The sequence below is a fragment of the Sipha flava genome, unplaced genomic scaffold (genome assembly GCF_003268045.1).
Source record: "Sipha flava isolate LNK unplaced genomic scaffold, YSA_version1 233_pilon_pilon, whole genome shotgun sequence".
Lineage (NCBI taxonomy): Eukaryota > Metazoa > Arthropoda > Insecta > Hemiptera > Aphididae > Sipha > Sipha flava.
Genome location: NW_020272873.1, coordinates 683,086 through 709,184, shown reverse-complemented (window position 1 = coordinate 709,184; position 26,099 = coordinate 683,086). Strand labels below are relative to the sequence as shown.

Sequence of the window (26,099 nt, the reverse complement as noted above, 5' to 3'; positions counted from 1 at the left end):
TTTAATTAAAATTATTTCATTTTATTATATCATTTACATTATACGACGTCCAATACTGCTCCTTGGATGGTTTGAAATCCTAACTGAAAGGTATATATGTTATAAAATACATGTTCATCGCAATACACTCCAATACACTTGACAGAGACCTTTATAGAGTTTATTTTGATTGTTTACACTGTAACGGCATCGGGTACGTTTTTTGTTGACGTTTCGTACAATGTTTTTTCGCGGAGAGTGAATATTACTCGCATAGAACACTCGAAAGCTTGTAACAGTTTAAATATTATTTGATCGTATTCCGTCATATAGAAAGAAGTATAATATAATTTAAATTAATGATGTACAGGAATAATTTCTCTAGAAATTGAGGGAACTCGTTTGAATAATTTTCGAAAGAGTATTAATGGTTTTGATGTTCAGCAAACATAATGAGAGAGAGAAAAATATAATTTAATGTAAATTATTGTTAGCACATATATATTCTTAAAAAAAACGATTGTTATATGTATATAGGATTGGAAAGTAATAGCATTTGCATGTTTTTATCGGCTTCCAAATTTTATGGCGATAAATCCGTTTTTTTGCATTGTGCAGATGGGCTTTATTTTGCATATTTTATTGATGTTTGACCACTATTGCACATACTGTTCAATGTTCTATGTGTACTGGTGTATATAAATTTTGTTTTAACCAATAAAGTGTAATAGGTGCACATGGAAAATCAGATATTGCATTAAGTTTTTATCAAAATAAAAACATTTTTAGAAACTCTTATTTTTCCGCAATTCAGCGAACATTTAATATACCTACATAGTAAACGGAATTTAACGTATACAATTTTACAATGTGCGTGTGTTTCAATTGCGAACATCTGTGAAATTCGTTAATGATAACGGTCGTCATTAACACAGCAGCATTGGAGGCGAAAAAAAAATGTTCTCACCAGGTCGTTGCCGATCCGTTCGTAGTAGTACTTTGCGTAATCGTCCATCCACACCTCGGCCAGTCGGATAGAATTCTTTTTCAATACGTTGACGCCTGTCCGCCACTTGTACGGCGATCGTTTTCTGAATATGTGACCGACGTGTGAACACGGAACGATTTCCAATGTTCCACCGCACATCCATGTCTATAACATACGTAGGAAAAACAATGCGTTATTATTATAATGATAAAAATACCAAATTTAAATACGTGACAACCAAGCGTATGGATTTGAAACTTTCATGCGACGGTAGTAATCCCATAGATATGATCATCAAGTGTTGGGAATTTCACCAAAATGCAATGTATAATCAGTCAAGACCGACTAGAATATTACATCACCGTTATATGTTGACAAAGCGATCAAGAAAATTTTTTATTTTTCATTTTTCAAACGGGAAAACGACGACGTGGGGTTTGTCGGTGTAACGATTCGCGCAGTTTATCTACGCATGTCACACGAATCCGACGCGGATGTTGTATGCATGTGACCTACCTTGAACGAAAGCTCCAAGTTTTCACCTCCCCATATGTCGAAACCACTGTCGTAGGTGCCGAGGCGCTCGAAAAACTTCTTGTCGATGGCGAATAGTCCGCCGGCCATTGTCGGCGACCACACCGGTTCCGCGGGGTTTTTGTGCCGTTTTTTCTCCCGGTCCGGTACCACGTGCCAATTGAACTGGAAAAACAAAACCAACAAAATTACACACTGTCGTCGTAATACACTTGTACATGTGAGCGAGTGAATTCATATCGTTACAATAATGACTGCGACGAGGCCCGGAGCATAAAATATGTAAAACCTAATGCGAACGCGGACGGGGGAGCAAAGGGACCGAGCGCACACAACTTGACAAATAAAACGTTTTATGTATAAGTTATCTTACACAAGAATACGGAAAACTACGGAGGGACGGCCGGGAGATGTAATAATAAAATACACACGTATATTTATGCAAGACTAAAATCGGGGACTTGTATTAATGGACCGCGCCCTCACTTATTACTCGTATTATGTGTAATCTTAACAACTCTGGTGGCTCGTTCGCGGTAACCTCGAAACCGCTGTTTTCGTGTACACGGCATTGTGTACGTTTCAGGTGCGTTCGGTGTGCAAAGCCGAAGTTAAACCATTAACACGTAATATGGTTAGGCCTAAATGGCAGTCCGGCGACCGCATTAACGTATAAACTTATATCGACCGTGAAAATGAATTTGTCACAATAAGTATTGATATAATTTAAATTAGGTGCGAATTGAGATGCAGGTGACGTAGTGCAGCGTACGAAAAACGTGAGCACATATTACTACGGAATTTTTCTGTTTATTCGGTTAAGTCATGAGAAACATGAAAGTAGAACATTTAATTACAATTAAGTTCTGAATCAGATTTTGATGATTAATTTGATAAACTTCTTTTGTTATATTTGTTAACTAAGTATAAAAATTGTATAAAAGCAATTCGATAAAAAAAAAAAGGAAAGGTTAGTGCAATTTGTCATCGGAATTTTCTGACAAACAATTTTCGAACTACTTTCGCTTGAACTGAAATCAATCGAAATATATTTCAATTGACGCAGTACTGCTTTGCTCTGTAATAAATTACAGAAAACTATACTACACTATCCTACGCTGTGTTATGTCACCTGCGTCTTGATTTTCCCACCCCAAGCGGGTTGAACTCATTTTTGATGAGGAGCAAAAGTTTATACAAGGTATACAGTGATATGCATAGACAATGAGAGTAAATATCGTTTTGAATATGATAAAATGTTCGTGGTCTAACCTAGCATAATGTATAATGTTTAACACGAATAGGAGGAGCAAACGTAACTGCAACAGTATCTGCGCGATCGACTTTTTACTGTTTTTTTTTTGCGCTATGTCATGTATTTAATCACGATTTCCATTGGATTTAATGAAAAAACGTGAATGCAACGTGAGTGTATACATAATATTTATTTTAACAAAAAAAAATTTGCTGTACCACCGTCGAGTTCGATTCTACGAAGGTATTTGCTAAAAAATAAAAAAAACCAACCAGATAATAATTGCTATTTGCAATTGTACAATAATAATAATAGCACAGTCTTTTTTTCCTATTGGTTCAAAATATCAAGCCTGCAAAAATAGAAACAACAACCCTTGTGCACGGTATAGTTGTAATTGATACGGATAAAATAAGATACAAGTATAATAAATAACAAAGGCAATTTTAATAATAATTACTCATTATATTTATTCGCGATAAGCGTGTTGCTCGCTCCGGTTCACAATTTCCAGCTAGTCATAATACCATACCAGTTTTACGCACAGTCGAATGTTTAAGAAAATTAAAAATAAGTAATATTAATATATTTTTCATTCAAAATAATTATCACTAAAATCAATGTTCAATATCGACTGTTAAGTTTTATGAGAGTTGAAAAAATAACAGTAAAATTATTTTGTAAACAAAAGGAATGCCGTGTAGTAGTACAACATTTGAAAACCCTTTTTGCTTTTTTTTCCATATATGCATCTACTTGTATCCAATAACAGTTACGTATTTAATAACAAAGTTCAATATGAATACATACATACAACATAATATGATATTAATGTGTTCTGATAAAAATATTTAAAAGCTAACAGGAGGGTGGTGGTGGATTGATTATCACTCAAATTTTAAAATTGTATACGCACACATAATATTACATAGGTAGTACCCAGAGTTATTTTAGCAAAATAGTCTCATTCATTAAACGGCGCACTTTATAAGTTTGATAACCATTACGCTACTGCAGCTGATGTAGTTGCTGTTTTTGAACACTTCATACATAATTTCGCGTGTTACTTTTTCTTACTAGTACAGTGGTGAAACGATTTGCAAACTTTCGACAATTATTTTATAATTATTCAGTTTTTATAAGCGTATAACTATCATTTTATCGTCGTTTAATTAAATGTCTTCATGGTATTCGAATAATATCTTAATTTAAATTGATAGTTTATAAATATATTTATTACATCGGAGTAAAAAACCAGATATACGGATCGTTACACGATATTCCGTCGACTATGATCGAGAAATAGAGATTTAAAAATGCGATTAATTATATATTTTATTATTATTATTATTATTTTGCACTCGATCCATGATAAAACCGGAATTTAAAAATATTCTAATAATTTATGCGATATTAATATTATATTATATTAAGAATGCCTCATAGAGTACACTGCATATTATACAAGAACAGTGTAATATAATTATTGAAAAATGCAATTCCTATACATATATATACATTTTATTATAAAAAAAAAAGGGTTTTATTTTATCGATCATCGATCGGATTCGTTCCAAGAGTAAATACATTACGTACTTAACCGTCTAGGTAGTATGTGTATCGCTCAGTAAATAATTTGCCGTGTATAAGAATAGTATTTTTATGTATCAATGTATATAACCAGTGCAGTTCATACGTACCGCATCTATATATACAGAGTGAATTTTAAATATGCTCACTCTGTAATGTATTTAAATTATGCCTTATTATGATGGCATTAACACATTAATAAGAGTTTCAAAAAATATGTACTTTTTCGAATTCTAATTTATGATCAATTTACAAATACTTATAACACACATACATATAATATGCTATAATTATAAATTACTCTACATTGATTATTTTTGTTCCCTTTAAAGACATTATCCTGTGGCAGTATAACACTTTAATTTTCAATTGGGAACATCTTTTTTATTACTCAAACATATTTTTAGTTGATTTTTTTGAAATTTTTTACAATTGGACAAGAACTTTTTTAAATAATTAATTGCGTATGAAACATGTAAAATAATAATTATTTTACATCAAATATTGGTGTATTAATATTTTCCTTTTGTGGAATAACAATACCGTTACCAGTTTTTAAATAAAATCTACATTTAGCTATAAAGTAAAACTACATAATCTTATCATTAGATAATAATTATTTTGTTATATGGAACAAAAAAAAGAAATAAAAATATATAAATATATACTTGGTTCTTCACAGATAAAATAACATTGATTATGTAACGTCATAAGTATCAGAAAAATATAGTACTCATTTATTTGCGTGAAATAAATATTGTCCGCATTTGGAATACAAAAGTGAATTGAAAACCTGTGCATTAGAAAATATAGCCATACATCAAAATATCCACCAACCAAAATTTAATTCACAATTCAATCGTTAAAAAAAAGGGGGCAAACATTCACGCAGGACATCATCCCGTATCGAACAAATTATATGATGTTGGCGAAAATATTAGAATCCATGCGCGACAAGACAAAACGTTATAAACAAATATACACGTGCGCGTGTAAACGAGTTGTAGTGCAGTTGGACGGCTTGGAGTGGCAAAAGTAAAATCCTTTGCTCATATTCTGTTTTCCAAGGAATAGGAATCTCGGACGGGGAGTTGATAAATTGGGTCCTAAATAATCTTTTTTCGGTAAATTGGGTCCCGGGAAAAGAAAGGTAGTAGGTTAAGTCCAAGGTAAACAATTTTTTTTAAATATCTAATAATTTTTATTAGAAGTCAATTTTAATATTATTGTGTTTTTTATTACATTTTCAGTAAAAACTTAAAAGATACGAATTTAACAAACTCAAATCGACGTACAGTACGAAATGCACGCTACGAAAAATATAGTGAAAATGCTCAAATTTCGTACATTTGTCTCTGTGTGTAATCATAAGAACTATCATCAATATTGGTGTTAACTGATAACTGACACACGATTTACGACAAACTAATGTATGTATATGCCTACATACGTTTCTTAATTAGACATTATCAAAGTTACGACGTTACGAAGTTATTTGATCACAATGGAATCGATAACCGATAGAAACAGTGTGAATTGTCATTTGTAAAACGACTACGGTGAGGTAGTTAGTAGTTGGGACTCAATTTATCTATTACCTTTTTTTCCCCGGGACCCAACTTACCTAATATATTTTTTTTTCTCGGGACTCAATTTATCACTTTCAAAATGTACACAAAATATCTCGGACTCAATGTACCTAGTCCCCTTGGACGCGGAAACGAATTGCACATCATCGTCCTTTTCGGCACGCAATCTACTGTTGCACGAGCATACACGGTGTAAATCGTTATAATTTCATCAAACGGTGTCGCATGATATCCATAGACGAAATTATGGTTATTTTTGTGTTGGGGAATATATATATTTATTTTTTGTATCACGTTAGTTATAGTTAGTAATTTGTATTTGTACTTATTATGTGGAGGATAGATATATTTTTGGGCGGCTAAGCCCCCTCTAGCCACCACCTAATTGCTAATATGATAATATTGCACGTGAATATTTAACATGCTACACAAACGTGTACTTTTTTAAAAAAAATAAAACGGGATGTTGGAGAATTGATTCACCATCGACTCTATGTGCTATAATTAAATACCGGATCAGTATTTTTTTATATATCGTTACTTGGTCTAAACAGTTGTATGAGAGTAAAAAATGTGGACGATTCATTCAATTTTGAGTTTATAGAAAAACGTTTTTTTTGCATATTTGAGAATATATCATAGGTTTGAGAATATTTAGCCCATTTAGCATATTTTAGAATATTTGAGTTTTGTTTCATAGTTGGAAATTGTACAAACTGTTATCAACAAACTAACGAATATACCTGGTAAAACGGGTAACGTAATAAAAATACTTAAGTGTCTTGATGATGTTCAAAAAATAAAGGTTACCAAATATTATAATAATAAGAGTTGGGAACATTTTATGTGGAAACATTGAAGTTCTCCCAGAATATTTTACATCTAATGTAGTTGTTGACATGAAGTTTGCACCTCTAATATCTGTTGATGTTGAATGTTCATTTAGTCTCTATAAACAAATTTTAAGCGATAGAAGAACTAACATGAGTACAGATAATATGTAAAATATTTTATTGTTAATTCATACAATAAAATTTAAATAGTATTTCAAGTTTCTTTTTTATTCTTCAGAAAGTAAATATTTACCATTGTATGCACCAAAGAAATTTTGTTTTTTTATAAATATATATACCTATATTGTTATTTTATATCTTGTATTAAATTATTAATTATTATTTAAGGATTATTTTTTATTGACCAATTTTTTTTGTTTTATTATATTTTAATATACATATATATATTATATATGATTATTTATTTTTTAATATTGTGACAATACTGTTAATCTTCTTCTTCTTCCATGACTTCGGCCTTCAAGACCATGTCGTCCAACAGATTTGTCTCCAAGTTTCTCTATCTAAAGCTAACTCCTTCCAATCCAATCCTGGTCTCACTTTCTCTATGTCTTCTTTGATCCTATCTTCCCAGCGTAACCTCGGCCTTCCAAGTGGTCGTTTTCCTTTTGGTGCATTCTCTTGTACTATTGTTATCAATGACCCTGTTTTTCTCCAAGAATGTCCTGCCCACTTCAGTCTTCTTTTGGTGATATCTTCTTTAATGCTTGGTCTTTGATACAAATCCTGAAGTTCCTTGTTTTTACGTATTCTCCATTCACCTGTATGTTCATCTTTACATGGTCCATAGATTTTTCTCAGTACCTTTCTTTCAAACACTAAAAGAGCATTTTCGTCGTTTTTCCTCATGGTCCAAGTTTCTGACCCATATGTCACCACTGGCTTGATAAGTGTCTGGTATATTTGGGACTTCAGATTTTTCGAGATTACTCTAGATTTTAATAACTTTGTCAGGCCAAAATAACATTTATTGGCAGCTTGTAATCTTGCTTTTATTTCCGTACCTATTTCATTCTGCTGTGTAATTACTGTTAATACATCATTTAATTAAAATATACCAAAGGAATATTGTTTTTAAATTTTAATACTATAGATCAGTCATTGCCAGCCAGTCGATCGTTGTAAAATTTAATTTTACCACTATCGGTCGTTCGCGTAAAATAATCAGATTAATTGGATAATTGGAATATTAGATTTAAAGATTAAAGACCTAAATTTTCTTAGATATCAATCATTAGGGACTTAAATGTCAAATGTAGCTCACTTGTTTGAAAATGTTGGCGACTTCTGTTATAGACTATACTGTAATATTTTTACTATATTTCTACTCTTACTGAAGTACAATCGTATTCTACAGGGCTTATTCTAAAGCTCAGTTTGACTTATTTTGCGTATTTAGAAAAGGTAGATGCGCACTTGATAATAAACTTTTGCGTAATTGATTTTTAATTCAATGTTGTTTAGTGTTATTTTATATATTACATTATGATTTATAAACAAAGTAAAAAGGAAATTTATTAAAAAATATTAAAAAAAAATACTTTGAACACGAATGTAAATTGTTTTATATCTTTTAAATACATTACATTTTAAATTACTTCACATAGAAGCTACACATTTTATTATTTTTAATTATAATTTGACAGTATATTTTGAGATCATAGTTCTATTTTGATAGGCTTATTTAAACAAAATGCGGAGTTGATAAAAATTCTTAGAATAAACCCTGGTATTCTATTATAATATACAACTACGTATATACATCATGATTAAAAAAACATTGTAAAAAAATAAGTTTTAAAAATGCATATTAAACCATATGTTGATGTTTGTTGATTATTTTTGAACAATTTCGAATATTTTTACATATTATTAAGATTTTTTAGAGAATATAATAAGAATATTAGCATCATATTTAAGGTATTTTAAGATAATATAAATCTGGTCTTTAGCTATAATTATGGACTCCCGAGATTTGTTCGAGTAACGTATGAGTTGATTATCGAAATCTAACCAATTAGCATGTACCCAGGAGACACTACCGCGAAGTTACTGAAAATGTAGCTTACATGTCATATTTCAAATCGCCATAGGCATCATCGTATTTTAAACATTAATCTCTTTTCAAGTATGATTCCGGAATCAATTCATCGGTCTTGTTGTGTACAAAAACTGTAACGAGGTAAACCCGTAAGTAAAACAAAAACAAATGTTCTAGTTTTTATTCTAACAATTTAGTTGCACGTAGTTCGCCTATAGTGCGCTTGAGTCAAATCACAAACAACACAGATAAAAGATAAAAGACTACCTTTTATATTAGTCGAATCTTGTATTATTTTTGATATTGCACTAGTTATTCACAAACTTTTTTCTTTAGCACCAAATACAAAGGAAATACTGTTTTTACTTGATAATTTACTAGCAGCCCAGAGATAACAAGTAGCTATTTATGAATCAAAGTGAAACATAATTTCGTATTATTCGACTAGACTTTGTTGGACACATGTCTTATACGATTTTACTGACATTAAAAATATTGTATTTTATTTTTAAACCTTTTTTATGTTATATGTATTGCAATGATTGATGATTTTTAATATTTTTAATATGTTTTCATTTCCACACCTCGGTATGTACTATATCATAACTTGCGAACCGTTAATTCAATAACTGATATCGTAGACAGTCCTAAAAGTCCGTTTTAATTGGGAAGGAAAAAAATGTTGATCGTTAATGTTGTAATACTCGCCAAAAAACATTTGGATCCCAACGACAGTGTATGGACAAATAATAATAAAAAAAAAAAACCGAGAACCAGCTACGATGTAGGATTGTTGACCCGGATCCGGCTAGTGGGCCTATACGCAGTGTACACGTTATATGTGATACGCATACAGGTCGATTCGCGGCACTTCGGACGGCTGCGAAAAAAGGAATGAACAGCCAGTCACGTTCGTGTATATATACGCGGCGGCTAACGGTAAACATGCGACCCTTTCGCCTTCGGGCAGGGCACTCTCGTTCACCGATCGTTTTGCCTGGTCGGATTTTCTTTCTGGACCAGTAACACACCCTCACACGCACAATTATTAGTACATACCCTTTTGTTTCTTCTTGTTGTTTTTATTTCATTTTTTTTTTTTTTAACAATCCCACGACGGCGTCATACGCACGTACGTACAATCTACTCGCGCCGAAACACGCGTGCTCGGTGGATGGTTGTGCACCATAACGATAAGAGGGCGAGGTAAAGTTGTTGTGGTTATTTTCTCGAGTGCGCGACGAGTGTACCGACACGCAGTGGCAGCGCACTGTTACCGCGCGACGACGTTCGCTCGATTTATTAGGAAAAAGGGGAAAATAAATAATAATAAAACGCGCACATACGACTCGAATAGCTCCTCGAGACGGACTCTGTGAATTTCCTAACCGAAGTGGCCCCCAAGTACACGAACATCGCAGCGCACGTCTGGTGATCACGTATTGTGATGTATCCTACATCCGTCATTTAGTCGTTTAGGCATTAACTGCATCGATCTGCAGTAACCGTGTAATATAGTCTATTGTGGGAGGAGGGAATATGGAAAAAAATGCATTTAAAACGTATACACATATATATATACACGTATTCACTACTAGTACACTAATAATAAAGATATTTTATTGAAAAAAAAAATCGTATTCTTTAAACGAACATTTCGTCTAAATATAAATGCTTTAGATGGTGCAGATGATAGCGTACTCGTACAATACACGTTTATCAAAATTGAAACGTATCACATAATCAAATACGATATTTTATCAAAAAAAAGTTGTTATTTGCTTTCAACCGTTGTTCTGTCAAATATGATGTACACGCAGCATTACTGATCGCGTGCTTAATAGTAAAACCGGACGCGTGTTAACGACTTGCAAAATTTTATAAATTCTCAATTACCCTTATTTAATCGAGTTGCCTTCATTATATTATTATTATTATTATTAACAATTTATACATGAATGAGGTGAGAATGCAGTATTCGAAAAGTTTTCGGACAAGTTGTGTATGCACTTTGCTAGCCTGTATCCGAACAGATGTTATAATACGAGCATACCCGATAAATACTAGGATGTCCAACCTAGAGAATTTTTTCTTTTACAAACGGCCATGACATATTTTAACGGCATGCACACCATTAATTTGGTACCTCAAAATATACGCAAAAATTAATTTTCGGGAAATATTATTATTATTTTGAACTGGGTTCAGAATTTTTGGATATCCATTTAAATTAATAGATATATTAACCATTTTGCTTTTAGCATTTTAAATTATTCAATGAATAATTTTAAATGCTTTTAATTTAAACCATAACGGTAAAATGTTGTTCTTCTCGAAGGAATTCGAATATCCATAAAACCTTATTGGGATAAAATACGAGTATAAATCAACAGATATATTTAAGTTAACCCAGAAAGAAAGTACGATCATGCAGGCGTGTAATATTTATACGTAAATAAAATTAAATAACAAATAAGAATCAATTCAAATATTTGATTGATTTGTGCATACAGTATTGTTTAATTTTGAATATTTTTATCTCCGGTGTACCTAATAAATTTATTAGAGAGCTTTAACTAACATTTATTAAAACATTACTATCAAAAGTTAAATACCTTAGACATTTTTAAAGTTACATAAGACTTCCACGGTTTGACATAGTAATATTTCATTTCATTTCAAACCTATAATTATGGACATTGCAGTGGATTAATTTCATCTACTAAAATACTAATGGATCACATTTTCATCGAAACAGATATGTATTAGGAAGATCGTATGTTTTGTCATTCAGAATTTATATCACAGATCAAGATTATTATATTGAGTAGCTATACGTAATACATATTATATATAACAGTTAGTTAATTGCAAACCTGCAACGCATATCACTATTCAAAAATATATATATATTTTTTTTTATATAGCCTCATATTTTTTGGTTTGGTTGTGTATCATTCAGATTACTATGTTTCACACAACAAAATGTCAATCAACGTTTGGGAAACACACATTGATTTGACAAAAAAAAAAAAAGAAATTTCATTCAGATACTATGTTAGTAAGGCTGAATTTAGTTGTGTACATAAAAAATTAATTTTTAAAGATCTTTATAAAAATGTATGATTCTTTATATTTTATAATTGTTTTTCAATAAAACTGTACACTTTTAAATAAATAAAATTAAAGAACGTGTCGAAAAACCACGCAAGTATCAAATTCAAGCTTTTTCTTTGAGTAAAATTTTAATTTTGTCAGGTAAAATAAAGTCTAAAATTGTCTTACGTCTGTTACAATTAGTTACTAATTTTGGGACAGGTCTGGATTCGAGAAAATATAGTCAGGGGGAGGGAGGCAGCTTCATGTACATCATGATAGGTATATTTAAAATAGGAGCTATTACTATGTTATCATTTTTTAGAGTATCAATAATATATAGTATTCTGTGCATAATGTTTACATGATAGTTATAATAATATAATAGATTGATCAGCAATTTATACTGTATAAATGGGATAAAAGTTATAAAAGTTTTATTTAAATCTATATTCATCTCTAATTGCTGAAAAAAAAAATGGTATTTTTCAAATGGCAATGATACAGAACACTAAAAATGTTGTGGGTTTTTTTTTCATCACATATTTTGTGAAGCAAAACATTAGGTTTGAAATTGCTCAAAAGAACAAATAGTCTAGCTTTTTGCGGTAAAAAAAAAAGTTTGAAAATATAACAATTCATAACATAAAAATTCAACAACCCCATACATTTTGTGACATTATTATTATAAGAGATAATGTCATGCATAACTCTTTGTTTTAGGTACTCAAAAAAATGACAGTTTTTGTACATGAATTATTTTTCATTACAACCAGTAGTTTTAATTAATATGTATGCGAATCAACAAATCGTAGAGCTAAAATTTAAAAAAAATAAAACATAAATAGGTGTCCGCAATATTATTATAATGCGAAACATTTCATTTTTCATACATCGAACTAGTATTCTAAATAGTAATTACTAAAATTTAATAAACGCCATATTTTTTAATAATGTGAAAAACAAAGAAAGAGAACAAAAGAGTTAATATCATTAGTAACGCGAATTGTACATTATGGCAGTTACAGGCGTGTTAAACGAATTATTAATTGAATTTGTATTTTATCGATATTCAACATGCATAGTAAATAACACCGCAATAATTTTATCATACTTGTATTTATATAGCCTACATATTTTAATTGTACGAAAGAATATGTATAACAGTCATTTTTCGTGGTAGGAGGAAAGGTACGGAAAGGATAGGAAAGAGAAAAAAACAATTTTTCGGCCACGTTAGAAGAAAAAAAGAGATAATGAACTTGTAATAAAATATATATACACCTAAACGTGTACATAGATATGAGATATTATTGTAGGGTAAACTCATAATAGAGATAAACTCGTAGTGGAACTGCAGCGACTATTAGTAAAAAAGATGGAGATATATTGTTATGCTACGTGGTATATATAGACAGTTGGCTGCGTGAATACATGAATGTGGAGAGATAAAGAAGAACTTGCGGGTAGTCAGGTCGGTTTTGTGTATTAATAGGATTAAACTGAAGGTTTTCAAATTATATTATAATACTAATTTCATTTGTATTTGTATTCACTTGAACGAGAATTTCATAATTAGCACTTAGTGATATTTAATAAACGTAAATAATTTTTAATTAAACTAATATTTAATTAGAGATTCACATCATAATTGTTGTTCGCATATTGTTCTATCGTATAATTATAACGTGAATTAATAAATAAAAAAAGTAAATGGTTTGTTTTAGATATCAATCTTTAATTATTTTATTTACTTTACCGTAATACAATTTGGAATAGTCCGGTCTTTGTATAGTCAACGGTATTGTGAAGTACATAGTGAGAGTTTCAATCGTCAACTGAAAATTACAGTTACTATTCTTATGCATAAACGTACATTTATACACGTGTATAATAAATTATGTGGATGAAAAAAATAAAATAAAAACGTCAACAAATAAAGCACGCTTCTCTATGGGGGGTTTTATAAAAAAAAAAAACATAAAACACGTCGATTGGGTCTTACGATAAATATACTAACCAAAAGTTTCCAATTAAAACCGCCAACACTAATTGAATGATATTGGTAATGGTAATGGAATGTTTTTCGGTCAATCGAGTCGATTACTGGACACACTACGGTAGTCGGATTCTTCGTGATCCGGTCCAGCAGCGGTTCTAGCCATCCTGATGATTTGTCACAAATTCAAAACCCAAAAATGAATTATATTTTTAATCGCACAAAAGATTAATTTGATATGCGACGAGGGGACAACAATTTAATAACTTCAATACATTATTGTTATTAGGAAGCATTCTATGCAATATATTATTAAAGATACACGAGTGTAAACGTGTTTTTTTCCCATTTTTTTTTTTATACCCACTACAACGAAGCAAAACTACCAGTGTCACTATTATACTGCCTATAGAAATCGATGGTCGGTAAATTAATGATCATAAAAAATGCAATGCAGATATAGCGCGAATATAATGTTATAATAAATTCAGATGCAGTCACCAAACAAAGGAGGGAGGTTAAGAAAAAACAGAGACAATTTACGAGCAACGTCGTTTGAATGGAATTAGTTTTAAGTAGACACCGCTGTAACAAGAAAGAGAGAGATGACGGTCTGAAGAGTAGGGGGGAGAGAGAGAGAGAGAGAGAGGGGGGGGACGAAATTTATAACGTGACCAGTAACTTGAAAAAATGTCGACGACTAGTTTACGAGTTGTAGATGTAAAACAAAAAAATTATAGTAAACGTTTACACAGCAAAACGGAATATTATTTACGTAATTAATTGTATTAAAATATATGACCCGGTTAGTTGGATTAGTTCACGAACAAAAAATTTTGCACTACTACGAACGGAAACATATCGCGGTATACACAGTACAAAAGCGGTCTGTAGTGGCGGAATGAGAATCAGCTATTTTCAGGCGAAGGATCGACGTTTAATCGAAAATAATAATAATTTTTGTAAAACTAAAAACCAATAAGCCCAATCCTTACCTCCTGACCCGCAATCGGAAGTATCAGTGGCGTACCTGTAAAGTACTTACGTGGTTCTCTGGATTTTCGGATGACTACACGACAAGTAGCGTTACGTACATCGGTGACCCACCCAATAACGTTTGCTAATTGCAGTTACAGTAAATCACGTAAAAGGACAAAAACAGTATCATTGATATTGCGGTGTTTACTACAGCTGCATGTATGAGCATAATAATTTTTTGTGTCCTGCGATCACGTCAAAAGGATGCAGAGTGGTTTTCGTAGGCTCCCAAGCGCCGCGCAGCAGCGTTTGCAAAATATGCGAAATAAAACACGGAAAAAGCGAATTAGCAAAACAAACTAGCGAGCTTATGATTCAACGACCATTGCATAAATTAGAATATAACGTATTGAATGTGTACCATTATTACGTGTATTGATGCATCGTCATATTATATACGTATACGTATCATTGGTGCTAGGATATTGATAAAAATATATATAAAAAAAGGTCTTTAATTAATGACAAGAAAAACATTAAAAACACCCTAAATATAAGTAAACGGCCTAAAAACGCTAATTAAATTATTAAAAATAATAATATTTATTGATTTTTAAATTCAAAATGATATTTATTTATTTTGATAACTGGGTTTAATCGAAACAAAATGGAAATTTTATTCTTTCCATTGATGAAAAATATTAAAATGCCCTCAATCTCAAAAAAAATTATCTAAAAAGTCGCAAAAATGACATAAAAAGAAGCATTAAAAAAAAAAAATAGTAAGTTAGTTGGACATCTATGTAATATTGTTACAGCGGACGGCCGCTGGGGCGTAAATACGAACGGTGACTTAGCGTTACGACACACGTAAGAGTCGCACACCGCATGCACGACTTTTCTTACGTTCGTATACCGATGCCGCGGCCATAATATAATTTGTAACACGTGCATCGTAAACGTATTGTTTTTGTACGATAATATAATATTATATACAGTCGCGGGTACGGTACTTAATATCCATAGATATCAGTTACGCGAGCCAATCGTGAGCGTGTGCATATGTTATATGCGAGCAAATTTACGGAGACAAGACGCGCAAAACCAAAGGCCCCAAAGCACCAGTATTTCATGTGCACATAAACGAATCTAAAATCGATACGCAAAAGGAGTTTTATTTAGAATTTCACATAATATGATTTTTTTTTTCTTTTTTAGTCGCCTGCGAGTTTTTCCTCTATTATCGAGCACCGTGCGTGTACATTCTTGCAGCAGAAATGTATACACGAGTGTACATATGTGCGTGTGTGTGTGTGTGTGTAGATCGAGAAGAGGACTAAGGAACGAAAATCCGATAAAGAAAAGAAAACATTATTATTAAATTGTCAGAGTCGCGTCGGCGCATATTATTCATAAAATATCGTGAGATACGGACAGGTTTTTTAGGCGGAAGTAACTCGATAACAAATACGGGGAATATTTTGTGGACGACTAGCGAACGCCTTATTATTATTATTATTATTATTTTTTTTTTTTAGAGGAATCAGCGCCAATTCGGGACGGTATACTACCGTAGTGAGTACTTATACTTTGCACAGCTCGACGGCTTTGACGTATACTTGACTTTAGAGAAAGTTTGAGGGCTACAGTGGTGGGGTGGATTCCCGGTGACCCATTGGCGATGGTAATGACGACGAAAACGACGATTGGACAACGTCACATGGAATTAAATATTAATTTTGACGGTTTGACGTAAACACGTGAATATATTAATGCGTAAGTTATTACATAAGATTTCGTGCGTTTAACAGTTCAATCTTTATTAAACGAAACTTCCTATAAAAATCATATTTGAAATAAAATCATAATTGTTATCAAAAAGGGTTAAAATTTAACAAAAAAAAAAATTTGATAACCTAATTAATTTTATATTATTATTCTACAATAAACATTAAGATATTTAAATATATGGAGTATGCATTCGTAATAGTCTAAGGTATAAAATGTAACAAGCTATGAAACAGGTACACATTATAATGATCTAAATTTACATTATTAATAAAATATAACTATCGTTAAAATAATCAAATATACTATAACTTATTTTTTCTTATTTATAACTGTTAAATATAATTTATATATATTATCTTATCAGATTCTTATTAAACATAATATTATTGGTATGCATTTCGCACAGTAAAACAGAAAGTACAAGTTTTCATGTAAAAATGTTGTATTTTTTCGAAACGAGATTTCTCCTTAATAAATTTTTTTTTTTTTTTAAAAACCGTCAAGTTGGTTAATAAAAGGTTCGATTGTCTATATTCATATGATATTGCGTGTACACATATTTCCTATTAAAACTTTACGACCGAGGAATAATAGGTTTATAGTGTGTCCGGCACACGAGGTGAAAATATACGATTTTTACGGTGGCCTTTGGTCCGATGTTTACCTACGGCGCGCGGTGGTTCTCCGAGGCGATGATATTACATTTTTGTCCGGTCAATAAGATCCATGGGATGGTGAGGGGCATATATGATCCCTGGCGGCGGGACGAAACACGTTATAGTATAGTGCTGTGTATAGAATAATATCATTTTTATATTGCGTTATTTTTATGTATGCCTTACACCGAGCACTGTTGTATCGGCCGTTCACGCGTCAACTCTTTTACGTTGTTGTCGTAATTCCAATAGGCAATGTACCTGTCTCGCAAGCGCCCGGCTAGTACAACGTTTTCCCAACGGGTCGTTACGGGTAAACATCGGTTTATTTATTCAAACGGTCACACGGTGCACACGTATTATCGTTGTACGCACCTAGATACACGTAAGAGCGTACCCAAGAAATTTTTAAGGGGGGGGGGTTCATAATTTTTGTTTTATCTGATGGGGGGAAATTAAAATATATATACTATTATATACTATATACTATTAAATCATTGAGTATGTAGAAATTCAATGAGTGGGTCCGGACCCCCCTGGGTACGCCCTTGGATACACGTACTCGGCGAAATGGCGCGCGTAGAATATCTGTACGTACGCATAATAATTGTCTGTAGAATACGGAGTGTGTTATCGGCGTACAAATGTTTTGATACGACAATCAAGCGCCACCTGTCTTACCGGGAACTTGCGAAATTAAAACAAAACCGTGGCCGTAAACTTTCGTGATGCTTTCGTTACTATAACCACGGTTTCAAGTCACTGACTTCGACCTGGTCGTACCGCTGGTAGTCGTTTACGGTGCGTACGAAGTGTACAAGGTATGAATATAATGTACGCGCAGTCGTTCGGGATAGGTTAGGTCCACTGCTCGCGTTTCTCCTTTACTTCCGGCCCGGTGGAATGATTGCGAATAAACGTACGGGCGGAAACTCGGTGCGTCCCTCCCTCCTGCACCGCCGTGAACACGATTTCATCTGACTGCGAACCCGGCGGCGGCAGGACATCATTTTAATATCGTTAAAATGTCAACAAGGTGCGCTCGTGTATTGTAATAACAACGGCAACCAAGCGCGAACCGGAGTTCTGTTATTATTAAGGTCGAATTCAGCAAACGCGCGTTGGATACAAACTCGTAGGGTACGTACATAGATGCGTATATTAATATCGTATTCGGACTTTCGCTCGAAAATTCAACTACATCGAAACGTAAAAACTTTTTTTTCAATTTTTGTTTTATTTTTTTTTCCATGGTTACCAAGAAACACGAATCAATGACAAAAATAGATACGCTGAAAGGAACTTATTAAATCGTGGATGCATCAAATAAAATTCCATTTATGTTTTTCACTTTGGTTCCTTAAATTAATGTCCTCAGGTAGTAGATACGAAAAACGGCTACACAAGAATTTTATTATTTACCATTAGTAAAATATTTTTTGACGCTTAAATGATTAATTGACATAACGTCCCTTTATATTTTCCCGACTAGCGAGTATGGTGGATGATAATAAATACATTTACGAGAGCGTGTGTGATCAATATTACAATTCGTCTTTTATAATATACGTCGTGCGTATTAATATTGTTATATACGGGTATTTTCCTTAATGTTAATAACTTGAATACGATTATGCCTGAGTAGCTGTATTAACAAATAAGTATATTATAGAGTATTACAGAGTATTTAGTGCGTATATGAATTTTATATTGAAACTGTTTAGAAAAATAAAATAACTTTTCACGGTACACGCGGATACGTTAATTGATGACGTACGCACAATGCACGAGTTTAATATGTGCAGAAAGAACATCAATATTATTCGTGTGACTAAAAAAACAGCATAATTTGTCGAACAACCCGTGTACGTTTTATTTCAACAGTCCCATTGGAGGCTGCGTCGACGACGGTCAAACAACCGTTGAAATTATAGTGTCGATTCGATAAAAATAAAAACTCGTTTTTCTTTAAAATCAGTCGGTGGCGGTGGCGATGACAGCATATCAATTTTTTATTATATTTTTTTTCTTTTATATTTAGCCACCGTCGCCGTCGGAAGAACGGTGATTGAACGTTTTACGGAACGGTTCGCATTTATAAAAGAGGAATTGTAAAAAATAGAAAGAAAAAAAAAAACTACCCCTAGGAGAATCGTGCAGCAGTGACATCATGTGTCGGTCGTCAACCAACGATGCGAAAAATCCTTGCGCTTGACCCACGCCGACCCCTTGGTCCAGCTGCCGTCCAAGAGCCAATAAAGCCCATTATGGTCCAGTAGATCTCCAATACAACGCGCGTGCGTGCGCGCGCAGCACAAGACGATAGAAACTTCTGTTGATATTATAATTATTATTACATGGATTTTTTTCGAGTAAATATATCAGTTGCATGATTATATACACCGGTGTGAGTCATTTGACCGAAAGCCATTTAGTCGAAGGATTAGTAATCGATAAAATTTGATGAAAATATCATATCATCGAATCGTTTTGTAGTTGAAAAACAAATATTGTATAAAAAATGGTCGAAATTTTTTGTGGCCAAATGGTTTTTTGGTTGACGTAAAATTAATCATTAGATTTTTTATTTCTTTATCTAATATTTGTATACGTTTAAGACGTACGTAAGGTTATCATAGTAGGTACCCAGAACTGTTTATCGACTGTTAAATATACGTTTAATAAAATTTTTACTTTTTACTTTTAATTTTTTATAATTTAATTTGAATATTGATATTGTTTGTAACATTCATGAAGGAATATTATTAAATATAAATAATTTCATATATATATAACAAAAAAAAAAAAAACAAAGATGTGGTACGGAAAACGGCAATAATTATCTCAAAATATATATTTTTTTGATCAAAAATAAGCGGACGGAATTTCGATCACTTCCTTTTAATCACTAGATTTTAGGCCACTAAATTTTCGACCAGATCACCCTCACCCTGTATATACATAACTAAATGTAAATACAATATATATATATACGTTAAAGCTGAATTATATTCGGTTGTTTACTGGGGAAATAAGACTATTCCCTCTATGACTATTTTTATTATCTTTTATCCCCTCTCATTCCTTTCACAACGAGGAGCATTGTTTGATCATCCATCCGTGGTCCGCAGTAGCCACGCGTGTTTAATGTATCGTTTGATTTTTATGTGTACAATAATAAATATATATGTGTGTGTGTGTGTGTGTGCGTGTGCGTGTGTGTGTGTGTGTGTATGTGTATTTATGCTGTATGTTGCCGATACTGGATCCTAACAATACTTGTCCCGGGTGAAGTTTATTTTATTTGATGAAGATCTGATACTCGATTATACGTACAGGTGTTTTTTTTATTGTTATATAATATGATTCCCGCGTGTGCCTCCATAAAACGGTTGTTATCATTAATCGCACGATAAAAAAAAAATCGCAATACCTGTACTCGACTCCGTGATGGGCTCAGGTGTACAAGCCTACGAGACTCGTGAATAAACAATAACGTATTAAGGGTCTCGACGCCAAAAATCATGAACCGCAACGACGCTTTAATTTTCATTTGTGGAAACATAATTCCACATCTCAAAAAGTTTTTCAAAGTTTCGTCTTACGTTTAGCAATGATTGGTAATCGTCATTAGTGTACGTATGAATGAGATAACATCAAGCTGCGCAGAGGGTTGCGAAAGAAAATTGCTTAAAATATGTCAACAATAATTTTCGATTTGTTCATTGAGAGCGATGCAAGAGAAAACGAAATTCGTTAGCGCGACACTATAATATGTGTACAACTTAGTATCAGCGTACAATAAAATAGATTTATCAGAAACCACACATTTTGAACAAGATCATTTCAAGTGGGTTCGTAACATTAAAGAATATTACGTAAAAAATTCCTGTATCATCAAAGTCACAGCAAAAAAACAGCATAAAGTCGACATTGAAAAAATTGTAATCGACTAATATTTGACTAAGCAAAACAAAAAAATTAAAAAAATAGCAATAAATGTTCGATTAATTAACACAGTCTCATTATAATATAAATTTAAATATACAACTGTATACCTATACATTTTATTTGAGGCAAAAAAATGAAATTTCCGTATGATGAGATTTATTTGCTTTCTATTTACAGATCGATTTCACGTCTATATGACATGACTGTAAACACAAAGTTTCAAGTTAGAACTGCATAACTGTTGAATATTGGGATCTGACGACAGACATTTATTTAAATAAATTGTTCTAAAATGAATACTCATCATACAAATTGTCTTATCTAAAATCTGGAATATAAAACATTCTACTGTAACATTCCTATGTGATATTGCAAATAATCCACCAAAAATGAGATTAAATTAGATTTAAAGTCTAGAGCTGTTTTAAATCAATATCGAGGATATTAGTTAGATAACGATAAATGCATCAAAGTTAAAATAAAATATTATTTTTTTTTTTAATCAAATTCATAACTTTAATAAAGAACATCAGAAATTTTTATACGTTACCAAAATGTACATTTGGGAAAAATTAACAACAATTAAATACCTTTCATAAAAATTGATTAAAATCAGTGATTAAAAGACGTCAAATATATTTTTAAAAGATAATAAAATACCAAAAGACTATTCGAAAAAATATTAATAAAATATATGGGTTTAAAAAACGTACTTTATAGTTTCTGTTAAACACATTATTATTTTGTGTGACTATTAGTATTTTAATTATTAATATAATCTAGTTGTTAATAGATATTCCTAAGACATACTTCAATAATTGAACAGATTTGTATTTTTAGTAAAAAAAAAAAATTAATTTTTCAGGGAAACGTGACTTAATCAAAGTTCAAATAAAAGGATTCTTTTTTTTTTCCTAGTTAGCTTTTAGTATCAAGTTATGTTTATTATGTATTTTTTTTTATCCTTTCGATGTTGATGGATAATATATTATTCATACTTCTTAAAATGCATAAATTAAAAATAAAAATAATATTATGTTATCAAGATGGTCATGCTTGTTTACTTTATTTTTTATATTTTATTAGTAGGTATACTAAAGTCGATATTTTGTTATGGCATTCATCGATTTTAGAGGTCGTGGTAGACAACGGGTACTAGAATACCCGGGTACACGGAGCTTGGGTAAGTGGGAAAAAAGCATATTAAACCCCGTGTATCAATACCTATGGATATCTGTGTATAATACCTGTGTATACCCGTGTATTTCTTTATTACTACCCGTGTATATTATATATTTGTTCAGAAGCCATTTATATTTAAAATATTAATATTTTTAATATTATAGTATTATGTATATTCCAATAATTATTAAGTGGTTATAAATCAATAATACAAATTGTATAGCTCTTAATTATTTATCTACCTTCTATTGTTTAAAGATGTTATGAATAATTATTAGTTAAGCTTAAAAAATATTAAGATGCATTTTTTTATCATATAATTGAATGCAGATATAAGCTTAAAGTATAATAACATATAAAAGAGTAATATTTATACTGGTTTTAAAATTAAAGCAAAAACAATCACAAACTTATCATATCACCAATTGTATCGCATTGCATCAGTAAGTTCTGAAAGATGTTTTTCAACCGCTGGAAACATAGTGACGGCCAAAATAAGTTGTTTGGGGCCCGAGACGATAAACTTGCTGATTTTTCTTTACCAAAACAAACAATTATTATAACATCCAGGATCCTGAGTGATTACTTTGTTATTTGTTGTACATTATATATTATGCGTTACACTATATTACTTGATGATTAGTTTAATATTTTTACTATTATTTTGTATTTATTTTATACAATAAAATTATTAGTATTTCTATTATTATTTGAATTAATTAATTTATATGTATATGCATGTAAATTGTTATTTTGTTCTCTAATAATTCGGCAATACAATTTTTTTTTTTAAATAAACATAATTTAAAATATTTAGATAATGTACGAAAATACAAATAAATAAATTCTGCATTATTTGTTATAGCTACTATTTATTACCAATTATATGTACTTAACAAAAATTATACACACACATTTATTTACATATTATAATTTCTTAATATTATAGATATATGTGATAACGACATATACTAGGAGGTAATAAACACAATGAACTATTTGAATTACTTGGAGTTAAATAAACTAATAATACTCGTTGTATAATGACAATGCATACGTTTTTTTGGAGTTTTTCATGATAAATATATTTTCTTTATATAATATAATTTCAAAGTTGAGATATTTATTTATTTTTGTATCTACACCTATAGATTTATATACAACTGGCATATTTATATTAATTGAAAATTTTCCAAGAATTTTGTATACTTTATGAACAGTTTTAAATAATTATGTGTTCAATAGGAATTTCGACGGTAAAATCATAATTTTATTAATAAAATATTTAAGATTGAATAGGAACTGTAGTTAAGTATTTGAAATACATTCTTTTGAATTTATAAACTACCTAAAATGTTTACATAATACTAAATTACTATGAAATATATATTATACAAATTTATTATATAAATATATAAATATACAAAGGATCAAAGCAATGATGATATTTAAATAATTAATATATTTTTATATGTAAATATGTTTGCGCTGTTGTGTATTCAACTTATGGCATTGGTTCAAAATCAGAATTTGATACAAAAACATTTATAAAATAATCACCTTGACTAAGACTTCTTTTGAAGCAATAATGATGTAAAGTTTTTTCTTCATCAAAATTATATAACATAGACAATTAGTGATTTTCGGGAACTCGCTATAACTGTTCATAATTTATACGAAGTAAAAAAATAAAAATTGTATATTTATAAATTTCTTAAAATGAAATAACATATTTGTTACTTTCAGTTTTAGTTTACTCTTATGTCTTAACGCATTACAGTATGTGTTTGTAATAAAAATTAATGTGATATAGTTAAAAAACAGGCCAACAACGTTGCATGATATAGTGCGTACATTTTGTACACTTACACAGTCTAATGGATTTAATTATGTTATACACGAATGTCATTTCATTATTTACAATTTTTAAGGAATAGTCATGATGGGAGTTATGCGAAGAATATGAAGGAAAATTACGAATAAATGATGTCCTTAATTACGATATTACGCGAATAAAAGGCGATGTTGCAAAACGAGTGAAAATATTTACTAGTGCGGCGTGGATGCTTAATAATTAACATTAACGAGGCTGAGCATTTTTTTCTCCCTTTACTTTTTGGCTCTAAGTAAAAATATATTAGCTAGTCACAAATGTTTTTTTCAGATTGTAAAAAGAAAATTATAATAAAAAGAAAAAAAATGCAAACCATTTTGTAAAGTATTGGTATTGCAGCAAAATGATTCGAGTGAAAACTTTGGTAATATGCGTATTCAGTTTTTACACATTTTTTCAACATTATTATTTTTTTAATAGATACAGATATACAAATTATTTACCCAATGAGTTTTGGTCGCTCATTTATTCTAAAAATGTGTGATTAAATAATAACATCTTATAAATAAACGTTCTTACTGAAGTCAAAACGAAAATCATACACAAACAATTAGTTATGTATTTTTTTTGGGAAAAGAATTCGGCTTTCATCTTTACGAGAAGAAAAAATTGGTTCAAAAGTCATAAATGACATATTACGAAGATACAGAGAAAGATAACATTAATTTACATCATGTGATTGTAAATAAATCTTTATTTGTATTTATTATAATAATGGAATATAATTATTAATTCATACTTTAAATTTATATTTTATAATATTATAAAATTAATTATATTTTTTGAAAAAATTTAACACCTCTCCTCCCACCGATCAAAATCATAAGTTAAGAAATATACAATAGTTAGAGACGTAGTCATTAAAAGAAATTTCCTTAAATATTTATGTTAAATTTTGATTAGAAAAAAAAAATATTTGTTTATATACAACCATAGCAACGATTATCGTTTCGCAATCTTCGTATTAATTTGGACTAATTTGGAGCTAATATATTTATTTTAGTTTCACTAAATTTAATACGCATTTGATTATAGGTGAAATGTGTGAAGAACTAAGAGGCGATGGATTCGAAACGAAATGTTGAGCATAGAATCGATGTACCGGCCGTTGGGATAATAATAATAAAAAAATAAGCCCAAACACCCGATATTTGTTGATGATTTAAAACTTTGTGTATCTCTTTTCTACAGTATATTGTCGTTGAACGAGAATAGTTAGTAGTGGTAGTTACGGAGTTTATTTTTGGACGATTAAGGATACAAATGAATTGTATTAAAACGAACTGTAACAAATGTTACTGCAGCATATCCAGCCGTAGAGATGATATGGTTTTACAGAAGAAGAAAAAAGATTCAATATATAACGTTTTAGATCTTTTGTATAATTTAATAGAATAGGTTTTGCTTTCACTTTTCTGATGACACCAATTATGTAACATTTTCTAAATATTTTTTTGCAGTTTTACTGCACTCCATTACCCAACGGGTTCCATGATTTTTATTTTATTCATTGTTAAGTAGAACAGTGGTGGGGTATGTCATACACTCTGAATTTTCATTGATTCTCTTGTCAATCAAATGCAACAAATCCCTCAGTCTCGATAGGCACAATAATTTTCCTTTTTGAAAAATTAGATTTTAATTTTTATAGTACAAACCTATTAATCTATGACGTATAGATTAATTTAACCGAATGCTAAGTGTTTCGAGTGCACTTAGCAT

At 30.9% G+C, this 26,099-nt stretch overlaps 1 protein-coding gene across 2 annotated transcripts in view; it reads right to left on the bottom strand.

The window, feature by feature from the left end:
* LOC112683714 (putative polypeptide N-acetylgalactosaminyltransferase 9) overlaps nucleotides 1-26,099 on the bottom strand; it is a 133,663-nt gene that overhangs the window by 8,285 nt on the left and 99,279 nt on the right. For both annotated transcript variants that reach the window (XM_025554862.1, XM_025554861.1), the window contains exons 6-7: nucleotides 1,484-1,666; nucleotides 947-1,132 (exon numbers count right to left, since the gene is read on the bottom strand). In XM_025554862.1, the coding sequence (XP_025410647.1) occupies nucleotides 947-1,132; nucleotides 1,484-1,666 (369 nt within the window). The remainder of the gene's footprint in view (nucleotides 1-946; nucleotides 1,133-1,483; nucleotides 1,667-26,099) is intronic.